The sequence below is a fragment of the Paralichthys olivaceus genome, chromosome 16 (genome assembly GCF_024713975.1).
Source record: "Paralichthys olivaceus isolate ysfri-2021 chromosome 16, ASM2471397v2, whole genome shotgun sequence".
Lineage (NCBI taxonomy): Eukaryota > Metazoa > Chordata > Actinopteri > Pleuronectiformes > Paralichthyidae > Paralichthys > Paralichthys olivaceus.
Window position 1 is genome coordinate 9,478,804 of NC_091108.1, and position 23,306 is coordinate 9,502,109.

A 23,306-nucleotide genomic window follows, 5' to 3' on the forward strand; every position below is an offset into this window, starting at 1 on the left:
GCTCCGACATCAACGTTCACACATGCACCTCCTCTGTAATCTCTGGAGTTCAGTGCATGTCTGAAAGCAGCTTTAGTGTTTGGTACTTACTTTCTCTGGTTGTCCGTCAGGGTGATTCCCTGGGAGGAAACTTTGAAGTGGACCACAGTGGAGGTCACTGGAGGGTTTGAGCTCAGTGTCATGCTGGTGGCCTTCTGCACCGCCTGGATGCCCGTCAGGGACTCCATCTCCACTGAGCCCAGGTACCACACGTTACAGGCTGCACAAGCACACAGATTCAAGTCACGCTCAGGTCACAAGCGCGAAGTGCAAATAACGGCTGAGTAAGGAGACGCAGTGACACTGTCCTATAGTCCCTAATGACAGGACAAGATAACTACGTGTGGATGCAGTCATTCCCAAAGGTGTCCACAAGGATTGTGTCAGTGTCTATGTACAGCGCCATCACTGGTTTGTCATCGTGTCTATTAATAGCAGGTGAAGTCAAACGCCTGATTACCTGCACCCTGTTTTAGCAGCTCAGCGGCCGAGTTGGTGACTGTCTGTGAGGTGTTCTCCACGACATCTTCAAGAGGATCTACGGACACAAAAAACATCGACATCATCGAGAGATTATATAGTGAAACACCACAACAGACACACAACAACACATAAAATGACAAACTGGCCAGACTACGAGTGTGTGTGAATGTTTACCTCTGTCGGGTATAATGAGTTTACAGGGCAGGGCGAGGGGAGTGATCGAATGTTGGCAGACCAATGCTGTTAAACTTCCTGTGAGAGAAAAACATATGGAATCAAAATTACAATCAGATTTGATTGATGCTTTGTTGTCACATCAGTTAATTATTAGTTAAATCTTCCAAAAATTAAATTAAAGAAAACACAACAGCTGTATTTTAGTAGTCTGGTTGATTTTTATAGATCATCCACATAATGACTCGACTAATCTGCCACAGTAGAGGGCAGTGTTGTGCACGGAAGCTTCATCTCTGATGCAGTGTAGCCAAACAGCCAGGAGGCGTCACTGTCGTGACTGTGCAAGGAGGCCTTCCACCAGACTCACCAAAATATGGCTCATTGGGACAGCCCTTCAACCGAACTCCTTTCTGCGTACACTCAATCAGGAAGTGGCGTACTAACTCATTGGAAAGATCGCCCCCTGTAAGAAAACAAAGAACAGAGATACGAGAGATGATGAATCCCTCACGATTCTACGTGGTCTGTTCTCGCAAAACTGTCTCGTCTCTCTGACACCCTAGATTTACGCTGACCTAAATAATAGCTCTGAGCATTTATCTCAGCACAACGTGTAATTTCCCAGCCTCCGAGAGTTACATAAAACATATTAAATCACTACATTCAATCTCTACGGAGATTAATGGGATTATGATTCAACAGAGGTGCCTCTGAGGGGGCAGGAGGAGTCTAAATGTAAGGAATGTCTGGACACAAAGGCTCGAGAAAGGCCCGCTCCTCAAGGTGGGTTGGGTTTCACACTTTCAAGGAGCCACAATGCACTAAGCTGAAAATGTGGAGAAGGACCGTGTCATGATGTCACCACAGGTGCCGTCGGACTGCGGAGGGGTGAGAGCAGACAAAAGGACAGGTGCGAGTAGGGGGGATGAAATGAAAGGGTTGAACGCTGTGGTGGGCTGCTAGAGGAAGGGCATGAGGGCATCCTTTGTGCCCTCGCGTGTTGTTTTTGTCAAAATATGCACCTTTAGAATAATCCCACTTGTTTCGTTGCACATTGTCCTCTGATCCTTTTAGAATAAGAAAAACTGAGAATCTGCGAATCTCTATTTTCACTCAGTCACCCTTTGTTTTGACGTTGAAACATGGCCAGGGAATGTTTGGAATTATTTCTCTGGAAAAAAAACAACCCTTCCCATATTTCCTGAAACAAACACATCCAAGCTGCTTGTTTTGAAGCCGGTCCCTGGATACGGCGTCAAGTTATGTGGGGCAGGGAGCTTCCCAGGAGAAGGCCCCGGGATCAGAGTTAGCTTATGGACTCAGCACATCCTTTGTGAAGCGGTGAAACATTAGCTGCACGTCTAAGACTGGCAATCGGGGTCTGTTTGGCTTCATCGCCATGATGCCCAGGAGAGAAACACAGAGTGATGAGCTCTCACACACAAACAGAGGAGGGGGACTCTCATGTTCCACCGTAACAGTGAGTACAGTGGACTGTAACTGTAGATGCCTTTGTGTGGTGATTGTGTGATGTGTGATTCCCATGAACACTGGTGGACCAATCTGTTGAAGAAGATTTTTATTCTATTCTATATTTAATATCGTCATCATATTTTATTCCTTTGGGAATGAGATGAGAAGTTTGATAAAACTATTTTCTCTAAAGCTGCTTTCAGATATGCACGAAATTGTCCAGAGGAGCTCTATGTGAGAACACAAATGTCAGAGTCAGTTGCCGTGTACATTCTCCGGAGTTTTTCCTGCCAACGCCCTCTGAATAATGTCCGAGAAAACACATGTGAGAAAACAGCAGGAGATTATCCGGGGGATTCACCAGGAGAGAGTGGGCGTTTTGATGACATTTCTAAAACATGACAGATGTAAAACTGAAAAAACAAATAGACTTCATATATCTCAGGGTGAAAAAGAGGTGTCATACACGTAGAAGATGCATTGTTCATATGTTAAAGTCTAGAAAATGTCTGAACCCTACTGTGCAGAAATTCTCTTATTCTTAGCAGAAGCGGTACGGGAATTCCCTAAAATGTTGAACTGCTCCAACAGTAATTCAAAGAAAATATGTCAAGAATATTACTTAAGACTGTTGTACCTTTCTTGGTTTGTTGGAGAACAGAGGGTGGCGGCGTAGCCACTTTCATCGCCAGTCCGTAGGCGCCTCTGAAGGAGTGGCTGTCCCGGACGATGAAGGAACCGGGATCCTTTTCCTTCAAGACTGAGATGGCTGAAAGAAGAGAAAGAGAATCACGAGGCTGCTCTTCGGTTCTGCCTTGAAGTTTCTTATTCGTTTATTATTCAGGATAAAAAGTGGATGGTACCTTGATCCCTTGAGATATCTGGCTTATACCAGAATTTTGATGTGTCCTGCACAAATTTTACAGTCACTTGCTTGCTGGCCAGCACATCTAAAAAACAAGGATACACAATAATCAGCCAAACAGGCTGAGCAGTATTCATTTATGTGTGTTTGTCAGCATCATCAATGTAGCCAATAGTTTCTGTAGTTTACCTGGCAGAGGTGAGGCAGTGCCTGGTGTCAGAGACGACAGGTCAGGCAAGACATTGGGGAAGGGGATGCTCACAGAGCTCCCACTGTGGGGACTCGAGAACCCGCTGGGGGCTGGAGAAGCTGTTCCAAGTGAATGCTCCCCCTCTGATGCCCTCTTTTTCTCAGGCAGAAGAGGGGGCTGCACCTGGGGCATCTGTAACTGACCCAGCCTGTCCATGGAGGTCAAAAGATCCCTGTCCATGCCTCCGTTTCCCAGCAGAGAGGATCCGGAGTTCGGGCTGTAGCCGACCCCCGAGATGTCTGGCTCGTCGAAGCTTTGAACTGAACTTTGGCTGAGAACGTAGCGAGCCATGCGGCTTCGCTGGCTGCTTCGAGGGGAGCTGTGGCCGTTGGGGGCGGGGTGGATATGCGGGTGGTGCAGGGGAGGAGAGTGGTGTCCATAGTCCAGAGACATGGAGTGCTGTGGCGGTTGCCTGGTGGAGGCGTAGCTGCTCAGAGACGAGTGGCGAGTCAGCACCGGATGCTCTGGCCAGGACTGGTTCATGGATGAGCTTTAGTAAAGATAAAAATGGACACAAACTTTAGCAATAACTCCTCGACAATCTCACATTCTCACTTTTAATCTCTGTCCTCCCGTGGTAGAATAGTTAATGCTGCTTTAAGTTTTCGTGAAGGTAAGATTTCTACCTGTCTGTCCGTTGAAGGGTCCCAACAATGGAGGCAGAGTTTGGAGCACTTAGCATCCTGTGGCAGTTGATGGAGGAGTCTGGCAAATTTTCAACCCCAACATGGCCGATCATCTCTGAAAATTCCCGGGGTTCTGCACAAAAGCAGACAAAAACATTTTTCACAATTCACACACTTGTAACTAAATCAGTCTCCTTAACCTGCCTGATCGAGATCATCAAGATCCATAAATGACTCCCTGGAAAATTGGTGAAAATGTCAAAAAACAAAACAAATCTCACAATGTTAAAGAGAGTGAAATCAAATCCTGGATCTGCACTAAAATGGACTCCTATTGAATCATTCCAACAAGTTTCTTTAAAATCCCTGATGTTGTTTGTGTAATATTGCAAATAAACCAACAAACATACGGACAGAGGTGAAAACATAACCTCCAAAGCTTTTTTACACATTATAAATCAGAAGGAGAGAACATAAATTTAAGCAAATATTACGTTGATGTTGTATGAAATGGGAAAATGTCCCTCAGGAAAAATCTCTGTTCCATTTCATGTAAGAAACAATCAATACTGGAGTTCTAATGAAAGGAAAACTGTCCACATGGCCTTGAACCTTGGCCATCAATCTACATTAAACCAATCACCAATTACCGCTGCCACAAGCCATGGAGTCAGCAAATCAAACTCAACTGCATCTAGAAAATTAAAAGCCCTCCACCATAATTATCTAAAAGCTTTATCTTAATCAGTCAAGAGTCTGGAGCCAGCGACGGCCTACAATCTGAAAGCTCATGTTCCAGTTAAGGCCTCTGGTGCAAAGGTTTCTTCTTGTCCCTGTTTCCCCTCTGTGTACACACAGACAAATGTTTTTTGTGTCATGACCCGTTGTAACCATGGAGATGTGGCAGGGCTGAATGTGGCGGTTCTTGATGTCTGAGGTAATAAGAGGCACAGCGGGGGCACAGATCTGCTCCCGGGCCCTGAAACCTTTAGACATACTGTAGATCTCCATGGAAACCAGGCAGTCAGAGGTCAAAAGTAGGGTGAAAATGAAAGTTCGGGTCTGAGGTTCATGGAGAGATGGTTCATCTATATGGGTAGATCCTGACATGTGCAAACTTGTGCCCCTGTGACAACACGGAGCAAAAAAAAAAAAAAAAAAGAAGCCAAATAAAACACAGTTAACTCAAACCGTCTGGGATGTGACATAAATTCAGCAGACAGGCTTCACACCAGTATTGCTGTTTTCTTTGAAGCACGTCTTTTATTACGATTACGTAAACAATAAAAAAATCACAATAAAGGATTTTTTTTGCACAATATTGTCAGAACAATCTTACAGCCAGGGTGTTTTCCACCTCAGATAAACACCACAAAAAAGACAACAGCTCACACACAGAGAAAAAACACGGTTTCAATCTTAAGAATAACACAGAAAAAGTCCAAAAGAAAGGTTTTCTCCTCAGGCCGTGACCACGCAGAAATTCTCTAAAAACCAAACAGGGAGGGCAGAGAGCAGTTAGGAATCTCCCTGCGATCACATTTGTGAGACGTCTTGTTTTTTCGGCCCCTGCCTCAAGACCGCTAAAATTCCACTAACAACAATCTCACCATTATTAGGCAGAGCAAAGGGGGGGCCTCCAACAGCTCTGAGGTAGTGGGGCCCAAAACAGGCAGTCACAAAGCAGACATGGAGGAAGACTCATGTAATTACCTCGAACTCACTGCCTCTCACTGTATTTAATTGGTTTAGAGGAAAAACACAAGTTAATAGATGGATAGGGGAAATGTAAATAGTGTTTGCACAAAGAAAACTGTTTTAATGTGTTTTTGTTCTTTACAGCACTTTTCATCAATTGTTTAACTTCCTATAATTAAAGATGTTTTGAGACATAAACTCAGGAAAATGTGCAGAAAATTGGATCTGGACCTTTTCCAGAGTTTATATGAAGATCGCAGCAGGAGATTTCCAGAGTCAGATGCATTCAACAACATTTTCCTGCTCCACTCTGAACTTTCACTGACATTTACCTTGGGGGCTGGTTGGAAAAGTTCCAGAAAATGTCCGGAACAACTAACTGATATTTGCATTCTCACATACTCTGTAAAAATGTCTTCAGCTCATGTGCTTTTGTTCTTCACACTTTGATCAATTGTCTAACTTCCTGTGCTTCAAATCCATAGGCTTAGATAAAAGATCTGTGTTTGTACTTCTATACAACAGAATGACCTTTCTTAATTTTGCTTACGTCCTGAAAAATTATATGGAGAATTGTTTTTCTATACCCCTGTTCTGTGTCTAATTTTAATAGCTGCTATTAGGTTCACAAAGAAAGAACGCTTTCTTCCCTCAGATGGAAGAAGTTTCACAACAGCTTCATGTGATCGTTTTCTCAGGAATAAAGAGTTCAGGTCAGAGTTCAGGTTTGAACCTACCATGGTCTGTTCTGTAGCCGCCGTACGACTGCATGCTAGGAGATGGCGTCTGCATGTGGTCGATCAATTCTGACATATTTTTCACTGGGAACACAAAGGAAACAAGGACAGCGACATTAAATCGAACCCACGCTGATTACAAAAACATTCAAAAATCAATCACTCCAACAAAAGGATCACACAGGAAGCATTCACAACTCACCGTAGGGTGTGGGCGGAGAGATGGGGAAGGCAGGAGTGGGGGGAGTCATGTCACTCCCGGCCTCGACCCTGCCGTCTATGTCTGGGCCCTGAGCTCTGTAGTCCGTGCTGTCAGTCCTGTACAACATGCGATGCTGGAACAAGCAACACGCACGTGCATCAAGTAAGCATCCATTCAGAAGAGAAAAATAAATACACACATGCAAGCATTACATACATGTGGTGTTTACCTGGGACTGTGGCACACAAGGGGAATACGTCCGCTGGCCCCTGTACTCCTCCGTCCCACGCCACCCTGAACTACAGAAGCTCGGCTGATCCGTGACGTCACTTCCTTGGCGACTCAGACTCCGTGTGACACCCACCCGCCCCTCGCTGGACTGGACAGCTGGATACACACAGGTAGACAGCAGCAGGCAGGTCATTAAACGTTAATAGGTTTTAAGGTACAAGTAAAGTGCATTAAAAATAACTTGGTTCTTCTTAAGAGGATTATTCAGCAAATGATAACTCGACTTGATATAATTATTAAATGATTCAGCTGAATTTATGATCACACTCATTTCAGCTCACGCTTCAATGTAGAAAACCTAGAGAGCTGGGTTGGCTATTCTCATGACTTCCCTCTGTAAGGTAGGGGCTGATGACATTTTTATTTAGCTAGTCCATAAAGTGAAATGAGCACACCGTTAACCCCGGGCACTGCCTACGGTCATGTTGTGAGAGGACAGCTGGGGAATTCAGGGGCTCTGGCTGGTGGGCTGGAGGGTGTGTAGTACTTGTGTGTGTGTATGTGTGTGTGTGTGTGTGTGTGTGTGTGTGTGTGTGGGGGGGGGGTTCCAATGTCGTGACGACTCTAAAGACTGCTGCCACTCAGCACCAAGGTGTTAATTTGAGCCCTCCCAGTGAGCTCCGGCCCCCCAGTCTTGAAGAATGCTAATGGTGCAGCCAGGGCTCGTTATGACTCACTTGTTGGTCTGGGGGAGAATATGAATGACACAGGTGGTGCGATGTGTTGCTTCATTCATGCTTTTCAGGGATGCAGGTTCTTGCCTCTTGCACCTGTGTCTGCAGGAGTTTGTGTGTTTAATTGATCCTGACGTGTTTCATTCTGTCTGTAGAGGTGTGTAAAACAGCCAACACATGGATGTAAATGCATCACTTTCAATGCTATTATTTCTGTAAGCTGATATGACTCCAGGAGAATGGTTGGGCAACATCACATATAAAGAAGGTGAGAGGCAATAGACATTCTGCAAGGTAGTTGTCCGCTTACTGTCTCAGAATTAAACCTAATAAAAAATTATAAAAAATCACAATCATTCATACATGTCTTGATTCTGATACCTAATGAAACCACTGCAGATCAGTACTCTAAACTGTTTTTTTTTTTTTTTTGCCAAGACATGACGGCTTAAAAGACATTCTTATTGCCCCAAACTACTCCTGCAGCTTTGTCTTTGGCCTCCGGTGGAGATCATCCCCCACCTCAATGAGCTTTTGTCACTTCTCATCAGTTTTTTTTACATTACACACACTCCCCTTTATGCAGCATAAATACTTTAACCATCCTGCACCTTTTCTTCTGCTCCTTTATGCAGTTAAGTGTGTTAACATGACCCGACAGATAGTTAAGTATTGTCAATAAAAACAAAACAATTTACTTGTCTTTGTCTTTACTTTGCACCAATGTTTGTTACTGACACAGTTCTGCAGAATCACTTAGAGACCCGACTCCTGTCACTATAGTGCAAACCTTTAAAAACCTACACTAGAAGTAAACAATTCATTACTTTATGCAGGTTATTTGTAAAATAACAAAGTTGTAGACTTCAGCTTTTGTTTCTTGGAGTTATTCATCTGTATAGTTGATATCAGTGATGGAAGAAGTGCTTAGTTTTTAAAAGTACTAATAAACACACTCAGAACTCGACCCAAAGTAAAAGTCCTGGATTCAAAAGTAGGTAAGTAAAAGTACTGAAGTATTATTATAATTATTTAAGTATGAAAAGTAAAAGTACAGATTCTGCATTTCAATTGTCCCTGACATGGTTTTACTATGATGTTTTTGATTTAATGTTACTGCTATACTAATGTGTATGTTGTAAATTACTGTGGTGTATTTAACTACTTTATATAGTGTTTAGCAGTAGGGTAGTTTAAAGCAGTACATCATATTCTATAAAATAATCTTATGTTTGTAGTTGATGCTGTCATGTAAGAACCATGTATCTCTAAAAAAAAAGTCTAATTTTGAAGAGCTCACACATTTTACAGCTAATGCTTCATATTTTATCGAGCTTTAAAAGTAGAAGAATCTTCCAAACCCACAGAGCAATAATTCAGTTTATTAGAAAAAAATCTGAATAATCATATTTGTAGATAAATGGTTTTCACTGGACATGAATGCATTGTAAAGTAACTAGTAACTAAAGCAGATGTAGTGGAGTGAAAAGTATAATATTTTCCTCTGAGATGCTGTGTAGCTAAGTACAGTGCGTCATTGTACTTAGTTACATTCCACCACTGCTTGATATGCACAGACAGGTATGCCGTTGGAAACCAATGAAAAAAACATCGCCTCAGGGCTCACTTGTTCCTCTTTCGGAAATTCCTCAGGCCTCCCCATCTTGTGGCCCCCTGCAACCACATGTACATGCTGGAGTGTGATTCACGCTCCGCTAACACTCAGACTCTCTGCCTCACTAGCTTTCAACTAAACACAAATATAATATAACTAACAGTAGTATGACTGTTAGGCAGTCAACACTACTAAACATCATAACCTTAGAGAGAAAACCAAATCTGACAGATGACGTCGATGGTCATCAGCATAACATGAAGAAAACATTGCTATAACTCAAAGCAGCAATTTCTATGAAGTGTTTACAGCCTGGTGATAGAATACAGACTGCAGACTGCATCTTTGAATATGTTCCTGGGATCAGTTTCAACATGAATGAGGTTGAAATAACTTGGTGGATATCTACTGTAGGTAGAAGTCATTATGTTGCATAATCTCTGTTCCCAACAACAACAACATTTCAGTATCATTGAATAAAGTTCAGAGCCTAGACAAATGGAAGTATGAAAATGAAACTGCAGTAATAAGGAGAGCATCTATTAAAGATGACTAACATCAAAATAAAAAGAATGTGTTTTAAGTTATGCTTAAAGCTTCTACGGACAATAACCTGTCGCTCTGCTGTGGAGTCTGAAGAAATCACAATTGGAAGGACTTTGATTTAGTAAACATCTGTATTCCCCCGAACCCAATCTCTATAATCCTACACTGAGAGACGGCCCTGTTCCGAGAGGTCGATGACAGCGGCTCTCCCTCTCTTCATGTAGCACACTGATCAAGCAGTCAGATAGCTCTGCCAACAAGTCAGGACAGCGCTCCTTTGCTCAGAAACACACTGAAAACATCTGAAAACCAGACAACAACCCTGCTATTTCTGCCACTAAAACACGCCCGGTGGGAGAGGGAGAGAAGCTGCGCTTTATTTTGTGAACTCTGTTGTGCAGAAGAGGAAAAGCTGATGCTGATGTATGAGAGGAACCGTTTCAAAATGTTTGCCGCATGTTCAAAAAAGTTGTCGTAAAAAAAACGTCACAAATTTCCTTCTGCGACCACACTTGCACACCACATCACCACCACCACCACCACCACACCCGGACAGTCTGACTATCTTACCTGTCTGCTGCGTGTTTGTCAGGGTTGCTGCATTACTATCGTTGATGCCATTTGAGCATTTGCCAACCGAGCTGTTGACGTGCGTGCTGCCGTTCCTCTTAATGGAATTGCTGCGGCTGGATACCAGCACAAATGTGGGATCCAGGTCCATGATGAGCTGGTTGAGCTGATCGATGGAGTTGTCAATGTCCATCGTTAAAGATTTGAACTCCTCATCCTGTTTTTTGTTGTTGTTATTGTTTATAGTCGTCTGTTCCTTGATAGGTGCTGTGTTTCTCAAAGTGTCCACTGTAGTGTCCTTGGTAGGGCCCTGTGGCTCAGCAGGCTGGCTTGCTTTTGGTAAACTGCCCCCCTGCTTGTTTCCTGGGTATCTCTCTGCATCGTTTCCTTCCTCTGGCATGTAGATAAACTGTTGTGCAGCAACCATCTGCTGCTGGCGAACCCAGGACTGTGTGGAGTAGCTTCCCTGTCTGTAGACATGCTGCTTGGGCATGGCAGCACCACTGGGATTAGAGGAGGCCACAGAGTTACTTCGGGAGCTCAGACAGCCCCTTCCAGCCTCAGCGTAGACTCGCTCATATTCCTCCATGGGTGGGGGTGCGGGAAGGTGATGCTGGCTATGGCTCTGCTGCTCATCTCCTCCAGGACTTCCAAAGCCATCCGACAGCAGGGAGTTCTGGCTGCTCTTGTGGCAGGATGACGACAAGGTCCCCAGGCTGTCCACGCTGTGTAGATCATGACCTGTGATCACCTCATCATCCAGGATGTCCGTTTCCCTCTCTTGGGGTCGGGCATCTCCATTGATGTGCACTTGTGCTGGGACTATCTGCTGGATGCCCACCCGAGGGCCTTGATCATCCATTTCCTCCAGCGAGGGGTCCTCAAGACCAAAGCCACTAAGGAGGCGCTTCAGCTGGACCTTTTCCTGCTGGCTGGGGCCCTGCTGGTTCGCCTTGATGGTGGCTGTGTTGGCAGGTGGGGGTCTGTCCGCCCACAGGGAAGTGCTGGACAGGCCAGAGTCACTGCTGACGGAGAGGGCGTGGTCGCTGTGGTCAGGGCTGGAGGTGCTGGAGGTTGTGCGGGCCGCCCGGCCCAACGTCGCCTCTCCTCCACCGGGGCTCCTCTTGTTAGCCGCTTTGTCCTGGGTTAGGCCTTGAGAGCGTGGCGCTGCAAAATAGAAGAGACGCAGCGCTTCATAGAGTCAGCTGTCAGTATGGGCACACGTACACACACAGGGACACACAACACAACAGAGACTCACACAGACAACACAAACTGCACAAAACCACAGACAAAGCAAGACTCTGTTAACAAGCACAGTCATGTCGTTCCACGAAGGCAACCATTCAGACTCTGTTAATGACAAAGCTCAATACTTACAATCGCACCTCAGCTGACAAACACATTCCAGACAATACAAAGCACCAGACTACATAGAAAACTAAGACATTAATACAATGACAAAGAAAAAACATGAATCCTGTTTCTAAATAGAGACAAATTATTCAAAACCATCCTTTTCGATATTCTAATACAATCTGATTTCAAACAAATACATTCCAGTCATTTTGCAATAACAACTCCTCTCTCTCCCATGCTGCATGAACAGCATGCTCAGGTTATATAAGAGAGGTTAAGTCCACTGAATGCCACTACAAGAGTCAGATGGCCGAAGATCTTCAGAGTTCAACCCCAGCATTCCTCACCCGGCTGTGATTAATCCGGCCTACTCCCTCTCGCTTGGCCCCTGACCCCCAGCATATGTCCAAACAACCTCCTTAATCTTCAGAGGTAAAAGAGAACTCAGAGGTCAGCCATTTTGCAAATCAATTACAACAATCAAAAAAAAATTCAAAATCTAGTTAAGCAAGACTTTTGAAAAAAGAGAGCTGGATAAGTGCACTGTCACTCTCTCTCAACAAAAGAGCCAGCACATGACTCCAATGCTTCTCCCTCAATCTGCCATCTTAAGTACTGGCTTTTCAGTCATACCATGACTGGAGGACCTAAATACCAGACATGCATGATAAAGACTCCCCCTCCTCCTTTTCTCAAGAAAGCTCCTCCATGCATGTATGAATGTCTTGCACCCCCCCCCCCCCTCCCTGGCTCACACGTGGAACCATGCATTTGGGCCTTGAGCTGCCACACACACACACACAGGTCAGCTCCACCGGGAGATTTCTAACAAATCCCTCTTGTAACATTCCCTCAAGGGAAAGGTGCAAGCAGGCTTCAAGACAGATGTTTCCCCCTTTTTCCCTTGACTCTGGCCATCTTTCTCTATCTGTCATCCTACCTCTCTTTTCATTTCCCTCCCCTTCATCTGCCTCGAGAAAAAATACAAAAACAAAACAAAACAAAAAAATCTCTTACCGTCGCTGCCACTGCCCACAAGACAATCCCTGTCTCGGGTAAAGCAAAACTTGAGAAGGAGAGAAGGCCACGCAGGCACAACCCAAGGAGAGCAGTCATGGCTTCTCACCAGCAGATAATGGTCAGGGTCAAATCAAGAGGACTTGGAATAAGTTGGCCCTGCTTTCTTTCTCTGCAGAGAAGGTGAGAGTGTTTGCACTCCACACAGAGGGGGGGTACCTTGAGATCTCCAAATAAGGGCAGAGGAATGTAAACAAGTGGGGCGGGGTTTAATGGCGGGGGGCGGGTTGAAGGAAAGAAGTAACCCGACCTCTTGCCCTGCATTAGGGGACTACCCCACTGAAAGGAAGGGGGGTGGCCTGGAGAGGATCAGAGAATGAAAACAACATTCCTGCAGCCAGACTTTTTCACTCTGTGAAAAGACACTTTTTAATTAACACGATCGTTGCCTTCGACTTGGAGCAATTTTCACGAAAGGCTGCAGCCAAGCCATTTTTCTTTCCCTCTTGTGCATCATGAAATTGCACTCCTGCCGTCCTCCTGTGAGACGTCACCATGGGACAGATGGTCCTTAAACTCAATTATGCGCTTCAACAACTGTTTCGAAAACTGGTTTTTCACCTATAGAGGGATTACACCGACTTTAACGAAAAGCCAAAGATGGTTAACCGAGGGACCAGAGTATGTTCTGAACTTGAGAAAATCATTCAAACCATTTCTATCTTGAATTCACAATGTCGGTCATTGTGGTGTTGGTGAGTCCCTGAATAATCCACCAATTACAGTGCAGAGAGACCAGAGCTGTTCCCCCCTCGCTGCTGCTCTAGTATCGCAGGTCTGGTTATGAATGGCTCTGTAATTACCCAACCCTTTCAATCCCCCCTCAGTCACTACCATCCCGCTCTTCCTGAAAGCCAAAACCATGAATCGAAAAGCATAATGACGAACATCATCGTCGTCGTCATTTTCTTCCGCCCCAGGCTTCTACATGTGCATCCGATATGTAAACGCCAGCCCTCTGGGAAAACCTACTGTACTGCATCTCGTAAAATCCTGCACGCTATTTCTACAGGTACAAGTGTTGAAAGGAACCAGTCACCAATAAAGTCATTCAAATCGTTTGGTTTTTTTTGCTCATGTTTTTTAAAGTTCACCACTGTTCAACTTTTCAACATAAGTGGATCCACTTGCTGGGAAGACCACAAAAACAGAAACAATTCTTTCAGCAACAAAATCCTGGTTACTATGAACAATCCACTGACTTTGTTGTCATCACTTTACTCTTTTTTGGAAATGTTTAAATTAATATTATCCTGGAAAACAATTGAGTTTCATATGGGCAACACAAAACTAGAAACAGGCATATATGTAAAGTACATTTTTCCAATGTTTTTAAATTGGAAAGATATAAATATAATACATGAACCATCTTATTTTTAACATTCAAGTCATAAGTTCAGTTGCTTCATACAGTTTAGTTAGTCCAAACTATGTTCAACCTTTACCAAAGGTTTATCTGGGATTTTGCCCACGTGTATGAACTGTTATGAGTGTTTTCATGATTTCTTTATCTTATCTATCTTGTGTCTGACATGTGTCCGGTTTTGTGATGATGATATCCTTCTTCCATGATTTATTGTATTTCATTCATTCCTTATTTATTTATACATGGATCTTTTTCTCTATTTTGATTGTTTCTCAATTAAGTTTGTAACTTTTGTTCTTTATGTCCTTACTTTGTTCTCTTGTTGTTTGTTGCTTTCCTCATTATTGTCCCTTGTACTGCTCTGTTTCTCAATGAGTTTATCCTATGGCATCAAATTTGAAAATAAATTTGAAAGCAAAATCTGTGGATTATTCACACTAATGAGGAACGACCTAGTCCAGAAAGAAAAGTTGCTCTTGAATTTTTAAAATGTGATTTTTAAATGTTCTGAGCCCAAAAAAATAATTCAGTCACCTTGAGGCAGCAGAAATCTCCCACACTGCAAAAAAAACCTTTTACCAAAACAAGAAAAACAACTCAAACACATTTATATACCAACAATAGTGAGGGAGAACTTGTATTTCTTTTTAATTTGGGTGAACAAACCCGTTACAGAGTCAGTGAGTATGAGTGTCGAGGGGCCACACATTGTTCTCTCAGACATGATCTTGCCACCACGTAATTTTACCTTATACATGAGCCATAACAATAATCATACATAGAGTTTAACAATTCACTCTGGCAATCAGCTGCGGGTCGAGCCACTCCAAGACAATGACCTGCTTCAACAGTAAACTCCAAGTAAACAACCGTTCTGGAAAAACACTCTTCTAAACTTCAGCTCTCAATTCACACATGGAGATAAACACACACTCTCGCCAATGATTGGAGAAAAGCCATTGAAGTAAATTAGTTTTCTTTTCACAACCTTAGCACTACAGTGGCAACGGTTTCTCGGACTTCCTCCTCCTCCTCCTCACCGGCCGCTGAGTGACAGCCTCTCACAGGCTAACGGGGCCTGCCGGAGGACTGGTGGTAAGTAGATGTAGAATTCCAACAAAGCTCCCAGTCTTTCCTCTCAGATGTAGTGTTTACATGAGAAAACAAGGCTGTAAATATCCCACATGAATGCTTTAGGAATAAAGGCAAGAAAAGATATTGCATCTTTGTTGGACGTCTTTGATGAATTCTTAAATTTGAGTGGTCGCTCTTTAATTGGATTTTCAGAGGTGTGCATATAACTCTGTATGGATGTTGGGATATTTTAGAGGAAAATGAAGAAAAAAAAGGCAGCCTCATTTTAATCAATGTGCTTATAAAAGCTGCCAATGAATACTGGGAAAGGGTGGATCTGTGTTTTAATGCCACCACCACTTCGCTCTATTCTGGGAGGTTGTTGTGAATTCTGTGGTTGAGTGGAGAGCAACAACCGCAGCTAGGACGGGACGCCCCGACAGGGTGGCTCTGAGTGTGTGTGTGTACGGGCGCTGGTGAGACTGTGTGTGTGGGATGGTTAAAGCGTGCCTATTCATTTGATGAAACAACAAAATAGAAATCTCTTGAGAACTAGCTGCTTTTCCTCTGAAACCAGCATTCCCCACATACAACAACAACACTCCTCCCTACCCTTCACACAGGAATAACACCGCTCGTCATACCGACCATACTCCAAGCTTACGGTTTTCTTAACACTGGGGACACATTTTTTAGCTTCCATTTCTTTTCGCTGTAATAAAAACGCAGGCAGACTCTGTGGAAAAAAGACTTTTATGTCCCACCCCTGAGCAATAACTCCACTCAAGCTACCAACGGCTGCAACATAAACTAAGTTGGTGGCGACTGTGCGCGCATGTTAATGCAATTACACTGCACTCCCCCAATAACACGGGGCACGCTGTGTTAATTCCCTGAGAGAAAAAGAGAAAAGTTTTGTGTGTGTGTTTGTGAGTGTTGAGCACACTGAATAGACAAAAAGAAACAGCGAGAGAGAGGAGGGCAGTTTAACACCTACATCACACCCTGTGTATTCTTCTTCCATTCATAGAATAGCCTCTAATATTTAATAGCATCGATTAAATTCAGCAGACTGTGACAATGTTATAACTAAATATAACTAAATGCAGATAAATGTCGAAGCCGTACCTTCACCATCACAGAGGTTCTGGTAGGAGTCCCAGCGGATGAGAGGATCTGCCGTGTTGTAGTCCACAATAACATCGGCCCCGTTTTGCCACCTGTCGGCACCTGGACCCAGAGACAACATTAATGTAGATACTGTATCTGGCTGTTTTTCCTCTGTGTGTTTATGTTTTCGTAGCATCTGTTGGGGCTCAAAGGAGTTGGATTTGTCTGAGCAGGATATTTTTGCATATATATGTAGAGCTTGGCAAAAATTATCAGTGGAATATCTCTAGGATATGTATTCCCCTCATATTTCTACTACATTTTCCATTTTAAAAAACTTAACTTCTAACTCCAAAACACGTTTTCATGGTTTTTATGATCGTGATAAAACCTAAATCATAATTTTGGCGGAGTACAATGATTGGAAATATAAAATTATTGGTCAAAACGAATCAGTCTTACCTTAGTATAAATCTTTCAGTATGTTATAAGATATTTTAGATTTTTTTGGAAAGGTTTAATTCCTGTGGAGCTCTGGGGCAGCACATGCTGTGCTTCTTTACCTCTGTCAGCACACACTTCACACTACATTTCCCCTCTGTAGCATTCCACATCCCCTCTCACCAGGGAGCATAGGGGGAGGAACAGTGCACAGGACGGCACAATGGGGTAAAATGGAGAAAGCACTGCTTTTCCAATATACGTCTCCATGTAACATATTTTGAAGAAGGTGAAGAGTTAGGAATCTACCTGGGATTCTCTCCGGTCCCTCGGAGAACACCAGTTCCACTTTACCGTAATCTGGAAATCTGGGATCTGGAATATGAACACACAGGAATGCCATTCAGAAAAAAAGGAAACATGAATGGTGTTGTCTGTGAGAAGAGTTTTCTCCCAGCACACGTAACATGTTCAGGAAAACAAAATGATTGGCCTGAAACTGCCAACTCTAAATTGAGTCCAGATTGAGCCCTGCAGCAGAGGAGTAGCCAAAAACTAGTGGTGGCACGTTGACACCCGTTTTTGTTGTTCTGTTTTTTTTTTTCTTCATGTCTACCTTTGCTGGCGGTCTCCATGTCCTCTTTCTCAAACATCAGGTTGTAGCCCTGCACTGCTCCCGTGTGGAACTGTAGCCGGAAAATGACTTCACGCTCTGAGGATAGGTCACTTTTGTGATAACATTTTATCTACAAGAGAAAATGCAAAACTATTGTGATTACTTCAGTGAGGACCGATGTCAGCATCTCTGAAAATACATCTTGTTTTCTTTTCCCCTACCATGATGTCCCCTTTTAGAAGTTGGGCAGGCGCCAGGGTGATGCATACCCGGTCTCTGTGGCCTGGACCAATGTGACTGAAACAAAAGCAACAGCAGAATCAGTCAGAGTGAGTTTGGAAGCACAGACGTTTACAGAAAGCAGCGAGGAATAAAATTCACTGTCATGCTAAGTTAAACAGAAAACAGCTTTGAAGTACTCCGACACTCTTTGAAGTAAACAATAATGTTCCAATCACTGTAGCACATGTGTACGCCACTTACTAGATCCCAGATGAATACACTGCTTGCATCCCCTGGTAAACCCTGATGTAGGGACGACAAACTGAAAAAACAAAATTACAGATGCATTGATAATGTGCCCTCAAGAGAAGATTGGTTTACTCACAGCCAAGGTGTGATAAGCTGTTGTTGTGAGAGCGAGATTTCAGCTGCACGATGTGACGAAAACTCTTGTTGTTTCAGGGAAATTAGCGAAAACAGCAATTTACTTGAAAACATGGGTGTGAATTCCCATGGGGTTTACTGAGAACCCATAATGAGGTTCTTCTCTGGAGGAGTTATGTTTATATAAGTGCTTCTCTCTGTCTTAACATGTGCGTATTGGGGGGGGAAAAAAGAGAGATATAAAGCACAGATAAGTCTCCGTCTTGTTTACTGCTCAAACTCTGATGTGGTCGTGTCGATTCTTTTATACTGTTGTGGGAGCAGCGACTGTTTTTTCATTGGGCGCTGCAGCTGTGTGTAGTGGTAAACAATATGAGATGAACCTCCGGTGGCGTCAAAGTTCGGTATCCCGTGAAGGATGACACAGTGCAGGAACAAGGGGGAGGCATTGATCTTCATGGATCCACTCAGGAGACTGTTGAGGATCCAAACATACCTGACATGAAAGCATAGAGGAGAAAACAACAGTCAAAACCAGTTCAACAGAGGCCAAGATGTCTTGTCTTTGAGTCACAACAAATCGAGCTCTGTAGCCATAGTCACCGACATTCTTATCAGTCACAACTCTACTACCAGCGGCAACGGCAAAACATTACAGACGCTTACTTTTCAATAACAGTTCTACCTCATTCTTCCACCTAATCTTACTTTTTACCATTGTTGTTTCTCACTAGTATTTTCTGTAAATATGCAACCAACTACAGAGTACAGTAGAAAATCTGCTTTCTGTTTACACTGGAACATACATACTCAGTGTACATGAACGGTCACATGATGCATCTTCAGGTGTATTAGTATAGACAGGGATTGTTAAACTCACGTGGAGATCATTTTTTACAATCAATACATATCCGTATGAATGCAACCTAAGCTGAGACGCCTTGGTGACATCACTACAACATGATCTGGGTTACTACCTCAGGTTTAGCAATAGTTTAAGATTTTGGAAAATGTGCATTTATGCTTTCTCTCAAGCCTTTACGCCCAGCAGCCTACTTTAAAATTGCAGTTCCTTTTGTTGCTCGTCAAAGTACAGGATCATTTTGCTGTTGGCACTAAATCTTATTATATCAGGACACGCACTGAGAATGTAATCTGTCTCTGTTTTCATTGATAAAGGTTTAGTTCAGGTTAACATGACAACGTGGAGAAACCAGAACAAAACACAGCAGTTGAGTCCCTCAGTATGAGCGATGATGACTCATAGTGATACAGAGGGTTAGGGTTACACCAGGTTACCGTGGGATCCCATTCTCATTACAATGATAAACAATGATGAGGCTTTTCGGTGAAAACAGGGAGACAAACAACAACCGGGAGACACCCCAAGTTTCATATTGAATCAGGTGTGACAGGGACATGAATGTGTTTGGACGGAGACGTGGGTCAACAAAGCGCCAGCAACAACACTCGGGTAGTTAGATGCATGTGGCTGTGCAGAAGGGCGTGCTTGTGTTTTGGGTCTTACCGCTTCTGGGAAGGTGTCATCAGAGCTGAGACCTTATCATCGTAGTATTTCCTCATGGCGAAGCGGTCCAATGCCTGATCAGCACTTTAAAGGAGACAGAGAAACACATTAAGCACTTTGGGCAATTACGACCTGAGAGAGATTATACTCTGCTGCTCTGTAATTGAATGGTGTTAATCCTGACTCCACTTGGGACAACACACACATGCGTACACATGTATAATGGACAAGAGTGAAAGTAACCGGAGAGACAGGGGATTCCAGCAGAGAGGAAGAGAATGCCAGCTTTAAGTAAACACGGAGGGGGAGAGGAGGACAGAGAGAGGCCAGAGTGTGTGCACAGCTCTGCTATTCAGACAGACCTAAAACCAACAGCCTTTTCACCACCGCTCTGCTTCCCTCTTGTCGTCCCTCTCCATCTGCTCCCCCCGAATCTATTCTATTGTAAAACCGCCTCATTGTTTTCCTATCTCTTCCTCTACTCCTCTTTTTTTGCCCTCTGTCTTTTGCATTCACCTTACAGGCCCCTGTCTCCCTCAGCGGGACACAAACACTGAAGGGAGGCAGAGATTGGCTAAAACGAAGGTTTATGTGTGATCATGCCACGGTGTCCACTGTGCGTAGAGAGGATCTACATGGTGGCACAACACCAGGCTGCCTCTCCAAACGTTTGCCACATTTCTTGACTCTGCAGCACCAGCCTCTAAGAATTTGTTTGACTGACAATGGTTAGAAAATCTAAATGGCTTTTTTGCCACGATGAATGGATTTCATGAAACCAACACTGTGGCCAGAGGCAATTACTGTAACTTCCATGTTTCCAAGTTGATTCATGCAATTCAATACAGCCTGATTCATGGCTTGAAGTGTGTGGGTTTTCCTGTGACTTTGAAAGACATTGACTCACTTTGTGATTCACCTTGACCCTCAATTCATCGAGGTAACCGAATCAGCCGCAGTTAAGCAACAACATTGTTTGTGGTCTACAAAATGAATCTTCCCGGACTGTTATTATCATTTTCTGCCAACGATGAGTGGGTGCACGAACACTATGATAAATCCAAACTGAAGTTTAAGCATTTTTTGGAACATAAAAACAGAAATGCGGGACATAGTTGTGGTTACCTGGCTGACACGTCAGTGAAATGCACAAATGATGAAATGACAACACCGATTCGACCTTTGCCACCCTAAAGAAACAAGAGAGGACAGGACATGAGTCACTACACATTCCTTAAAATTCTAAATCAGCATCCTAGTATGAAGTCACAAAAGTTTATTTCAGAAAAGAGAAACAGGCCCACAACTTTTATTTTTGAGAACAAGTTTCCAAGTTGCCTTTAAGAAAAAAAGAGAAATTAAAATAACATGTAATGGCCAAAGCTAAATGCTAATGTTACAAACACAGCGGGTGGATCCTCACCCTGCAGTGTATAACTGCCACATGTAGAGGGTCCGCATTGAGCCAGCCCTCCATCGCCTTACAGATGGTGCAGATCTTATCCAGAGGTGGAGCATGCAGGTCGGGCCAGCCTGTGTCCAGGGTCTGAGAACACATCATATACTTGATATCATATCTGTCCTCACAGCCAGAGGCCTCATTCTCTGTCCCAGTCTATTACCAATCAATGTTACTGTGTTTACTGCGCCTGCTTAGACACAGGTGATCACAGGGGATGAGTAAGATCCACTACATCACAGGAACACATTGTGTTTTGTTCTTTTACAGATACTTGTTCTGATAAGACTTTTATAATGATGGTAACTCAAACATACTATAGGTTACTGCTGTACTACAGCAAATCATGTTCAGGAATGAGGTCACGTATTCAACAATGAAGGTCAGAAACAGCCGTTTGCTCTGGAAGTTAAGTGGCTGTGACGCAATGAAAAGATTTGAACATTGTAGAAAACATTTTGGATAATGCAAGTCCACAACTCAACAAAATATATAACACATATCTAGTAATTTTCATAGATTCTAATAAGAATTGTTATGTATCATATCTTTAAACTTACCTTTGGGTTCATTTTTGAGAGATCGTGTCTTCTCTCTGAGAGGTTGATAATCTAAAGGAAACATAGATCAAAGCCTGTGATTTAAAATGTAAGAAAGATCCCAGCATGTCTCACTTCACCTCTAACAACTTACTGTCACATTATCATGATCAACAGATGAGCTAAGCCCTAAGAGATCAATAGTTTTGTCAATGCTCCCTCAGAGCCCATCTGCCCCCACATCAATACTGTTGCACTTTGACAGGCTACAGCACATGTCAGGATGAGGCCACGAGCAGCACAGGAGCGAGCACTGACCAGGTAATTATCTGCATGCTTGGACTTGAGCATCCGTGTGACATCCTTCAGGTTGTGCGAGTAGATCTCCTCTGTGCAACCCCGGGGGAAGGACACGGCGATGATGCGCTCCGTGATGTATGTGAGGTCGAGTTCATATCCCTCCTCCATCTCTGAGTCTTGGCCTGTCAAAAGAGACAGAAGCAGACGCACAGCAGGATAAGTTTCTTCAGTTACCTCACACCATTCCCGCTTTCGGCAGGTGACGTTACTGAAGTAAATATTTGATTGTCAAAGTCCACAGCTTTAGTCATTGTGTCCAAGTTTCCCGCAGATATCCTTAGAGAATGACCTCAATTTCAGATTGTATGACAGAGGTTGTATTGTTTGCACTGCAACGGTCAACAGTGTGTGTCACACATTCAGTGTTAGTTCAATCGAAACAATATATCAAGGCCTTTTTTTAAACATTAGCGATGATTGTTGCTTATCCGTGCAGCAAAGAGAGATTTCAGTGATATCCAAAGATTGGATACAGTCAGTCAGTCAGTGGAAGCTATAATGACAGAGTTTTTTTTAACAAAGAATTCTGGTTGAAACCAGTTGCTGTAAATCCCTGAGTGATAGCGGGTCCCTGTGACCTCATGGACATGAACTTCCTGGGGAGAGCCCACCCCCCTCCCCACACACATAGTCTATGCCAGTGCCAACACTTGTACTGACACCACTTGCTGATTAATCAATAGGTCGACAGACAACTAAAAGATTTTACTGTTTTAAATGTAAGGATTCAATGTTTCTGTCCATATTTATGTGAATGCATTTATATTATAAACATTTAGAACATAGGACAAGATGTTGAATATCCCTAAGCATCTTGTCCTATATTCCAAATGTTTACATTATAAACTACTGTAATATAAACTGTCCCTTTTTATGTGAATGCATTTATATTATAAACATAATATCTTAACATTTTTGACTGTTGGTTGGACAAAACAAGCAATCTTAAGTTATTTTTTTTATATTGTGAAAATTAAAATACACTGATCACTTTCATTGGTAAATAAAAATCAGTAATTGGAATCGTAACCAAGTCTGTCCAACAACAATAAATGTTCGCTGTGAAAGTAAAAAATGGCCACAAGCACGCTCCAGAGACCAAAGTTATATCTTCAAATTGTTTGTACAGAGTTAAAAAGCCTTCAAATTTTAATAATCAAGAGGTCAGAACCATAAAAAGTTGGAATTATAATTATAAGTTTTTATAATAGTTTTTCTCTTCTGTGAATTGTCCAATTGATTAATGGACTTTTCGTTAGTTCTATCCCTGGCAAAATCTTCTTATTGGCGTAAAATCAAACCATATTCATACACAAATCCAGATGTAGTTTCTAAGTCAATGACTGACACTGTTCTTTCAATGCCACCAAGTGTTTGTTGTGATTAAACTATCAAGAATGTGTCCATCAATTAGGTCTGTCATGACTGCAGGCCACAGCCTGACACTTGCAGGGGGCCAGAGAGGGAGCCATATACCACGGACAGAGTAGCCACAGTCTAAAGCCCTCAGAGTGGAATGAAAGAA

The 23,306-nt window shown here is 43.1% G+C and overlaps 1 protein-coding gene across 2 annotated transcripts in view; it reads right to left on the minus strand.

The window, feature by feature from the left end:
* The window catches only part of LOC109642271 (tensin-3), a 31,383-nt gene that overhangs the window by 2,528 nt on the left and 5,549 nt on the right, over positions 1-23,306 (minus strand). The window contains exons 2-24 of one of the 2 annotated variants that reach the window (XM_020106980.2): positions 21,740-21,903; positions 21,443-21,493; positions 20,847-20,969; positions 20,549-20,613; positions 19,424-19,507; positions 18,279-18,391; positions 17,773-17,833; positions 17,511-17,586; positions 17,290-17,419; positions 16,983-17,048; positions 16,251-16,352; positions 10,247-11,413; positions 6,780-6,937; positions 6,551-6,683; positions 6,349-6,432; positions 3,914-4,046; positions 3,227-3,777; positions 3,036-3,122; positions 2,810-2,941; positions 1,067-1,162; positions 697-774; positions 500-577; positions 91-259 (exon numbers count right to left, since the gene is read on the minus strand). In XM_020106980.2, coding sequence (XP_019962539.2) covers positions 91-259; positions 500-577; positions 697-774; positions 1,067-1,162; positions 2,810-2,941; positions 3,036-3,122; positions 3,227-3,777; positions 3,914-4,046; positions 6,349-6,432; positions 6,551-6,683; positions 6,780-6,937; positions 10,247-11,413; positions 16,251-16,352; positions 16,983-17,048; positions 17,290-17,419; positions 17,511-17,586; positions 17,773-17,833; positions 18,279-18,391; positions 19,424-19,507; positions 20,549-20,613; positions 20,847-20,969; positions 21,443-21,493; positions 21,740-21,889 — 3,887 coding nt within the window. In that variant the 5' untranslated portion in view covers positions 21,890-21,903. The remainder of the gene's footprint in view (positions 1-90; positions 260-499; positions 578-696; positions 775-1,066; positions 1,163-2,809; positions 2,942-3,035; positions 3,123-3,226; positions 3,778-3,913; positions 4,047-6,348; positions 6,433-6,550; positions 6,684-6,779; positions 6,938-10,246; positions 11,414-16,250; positions 16,353-16,982; positions 17,049-17,289; positions 17,420-17,510; positions 17,587-17,772; positions 17,834-18,278; positions 18,392-19,423; positions 19,508-20,548; positions 20,614-20,846; positions 20,970-21,442; positions 21,494-21,739; positions 21,904-23,306) is intronic. The other variant, XM_069511288.1, reaches the window with a different exon arrangement.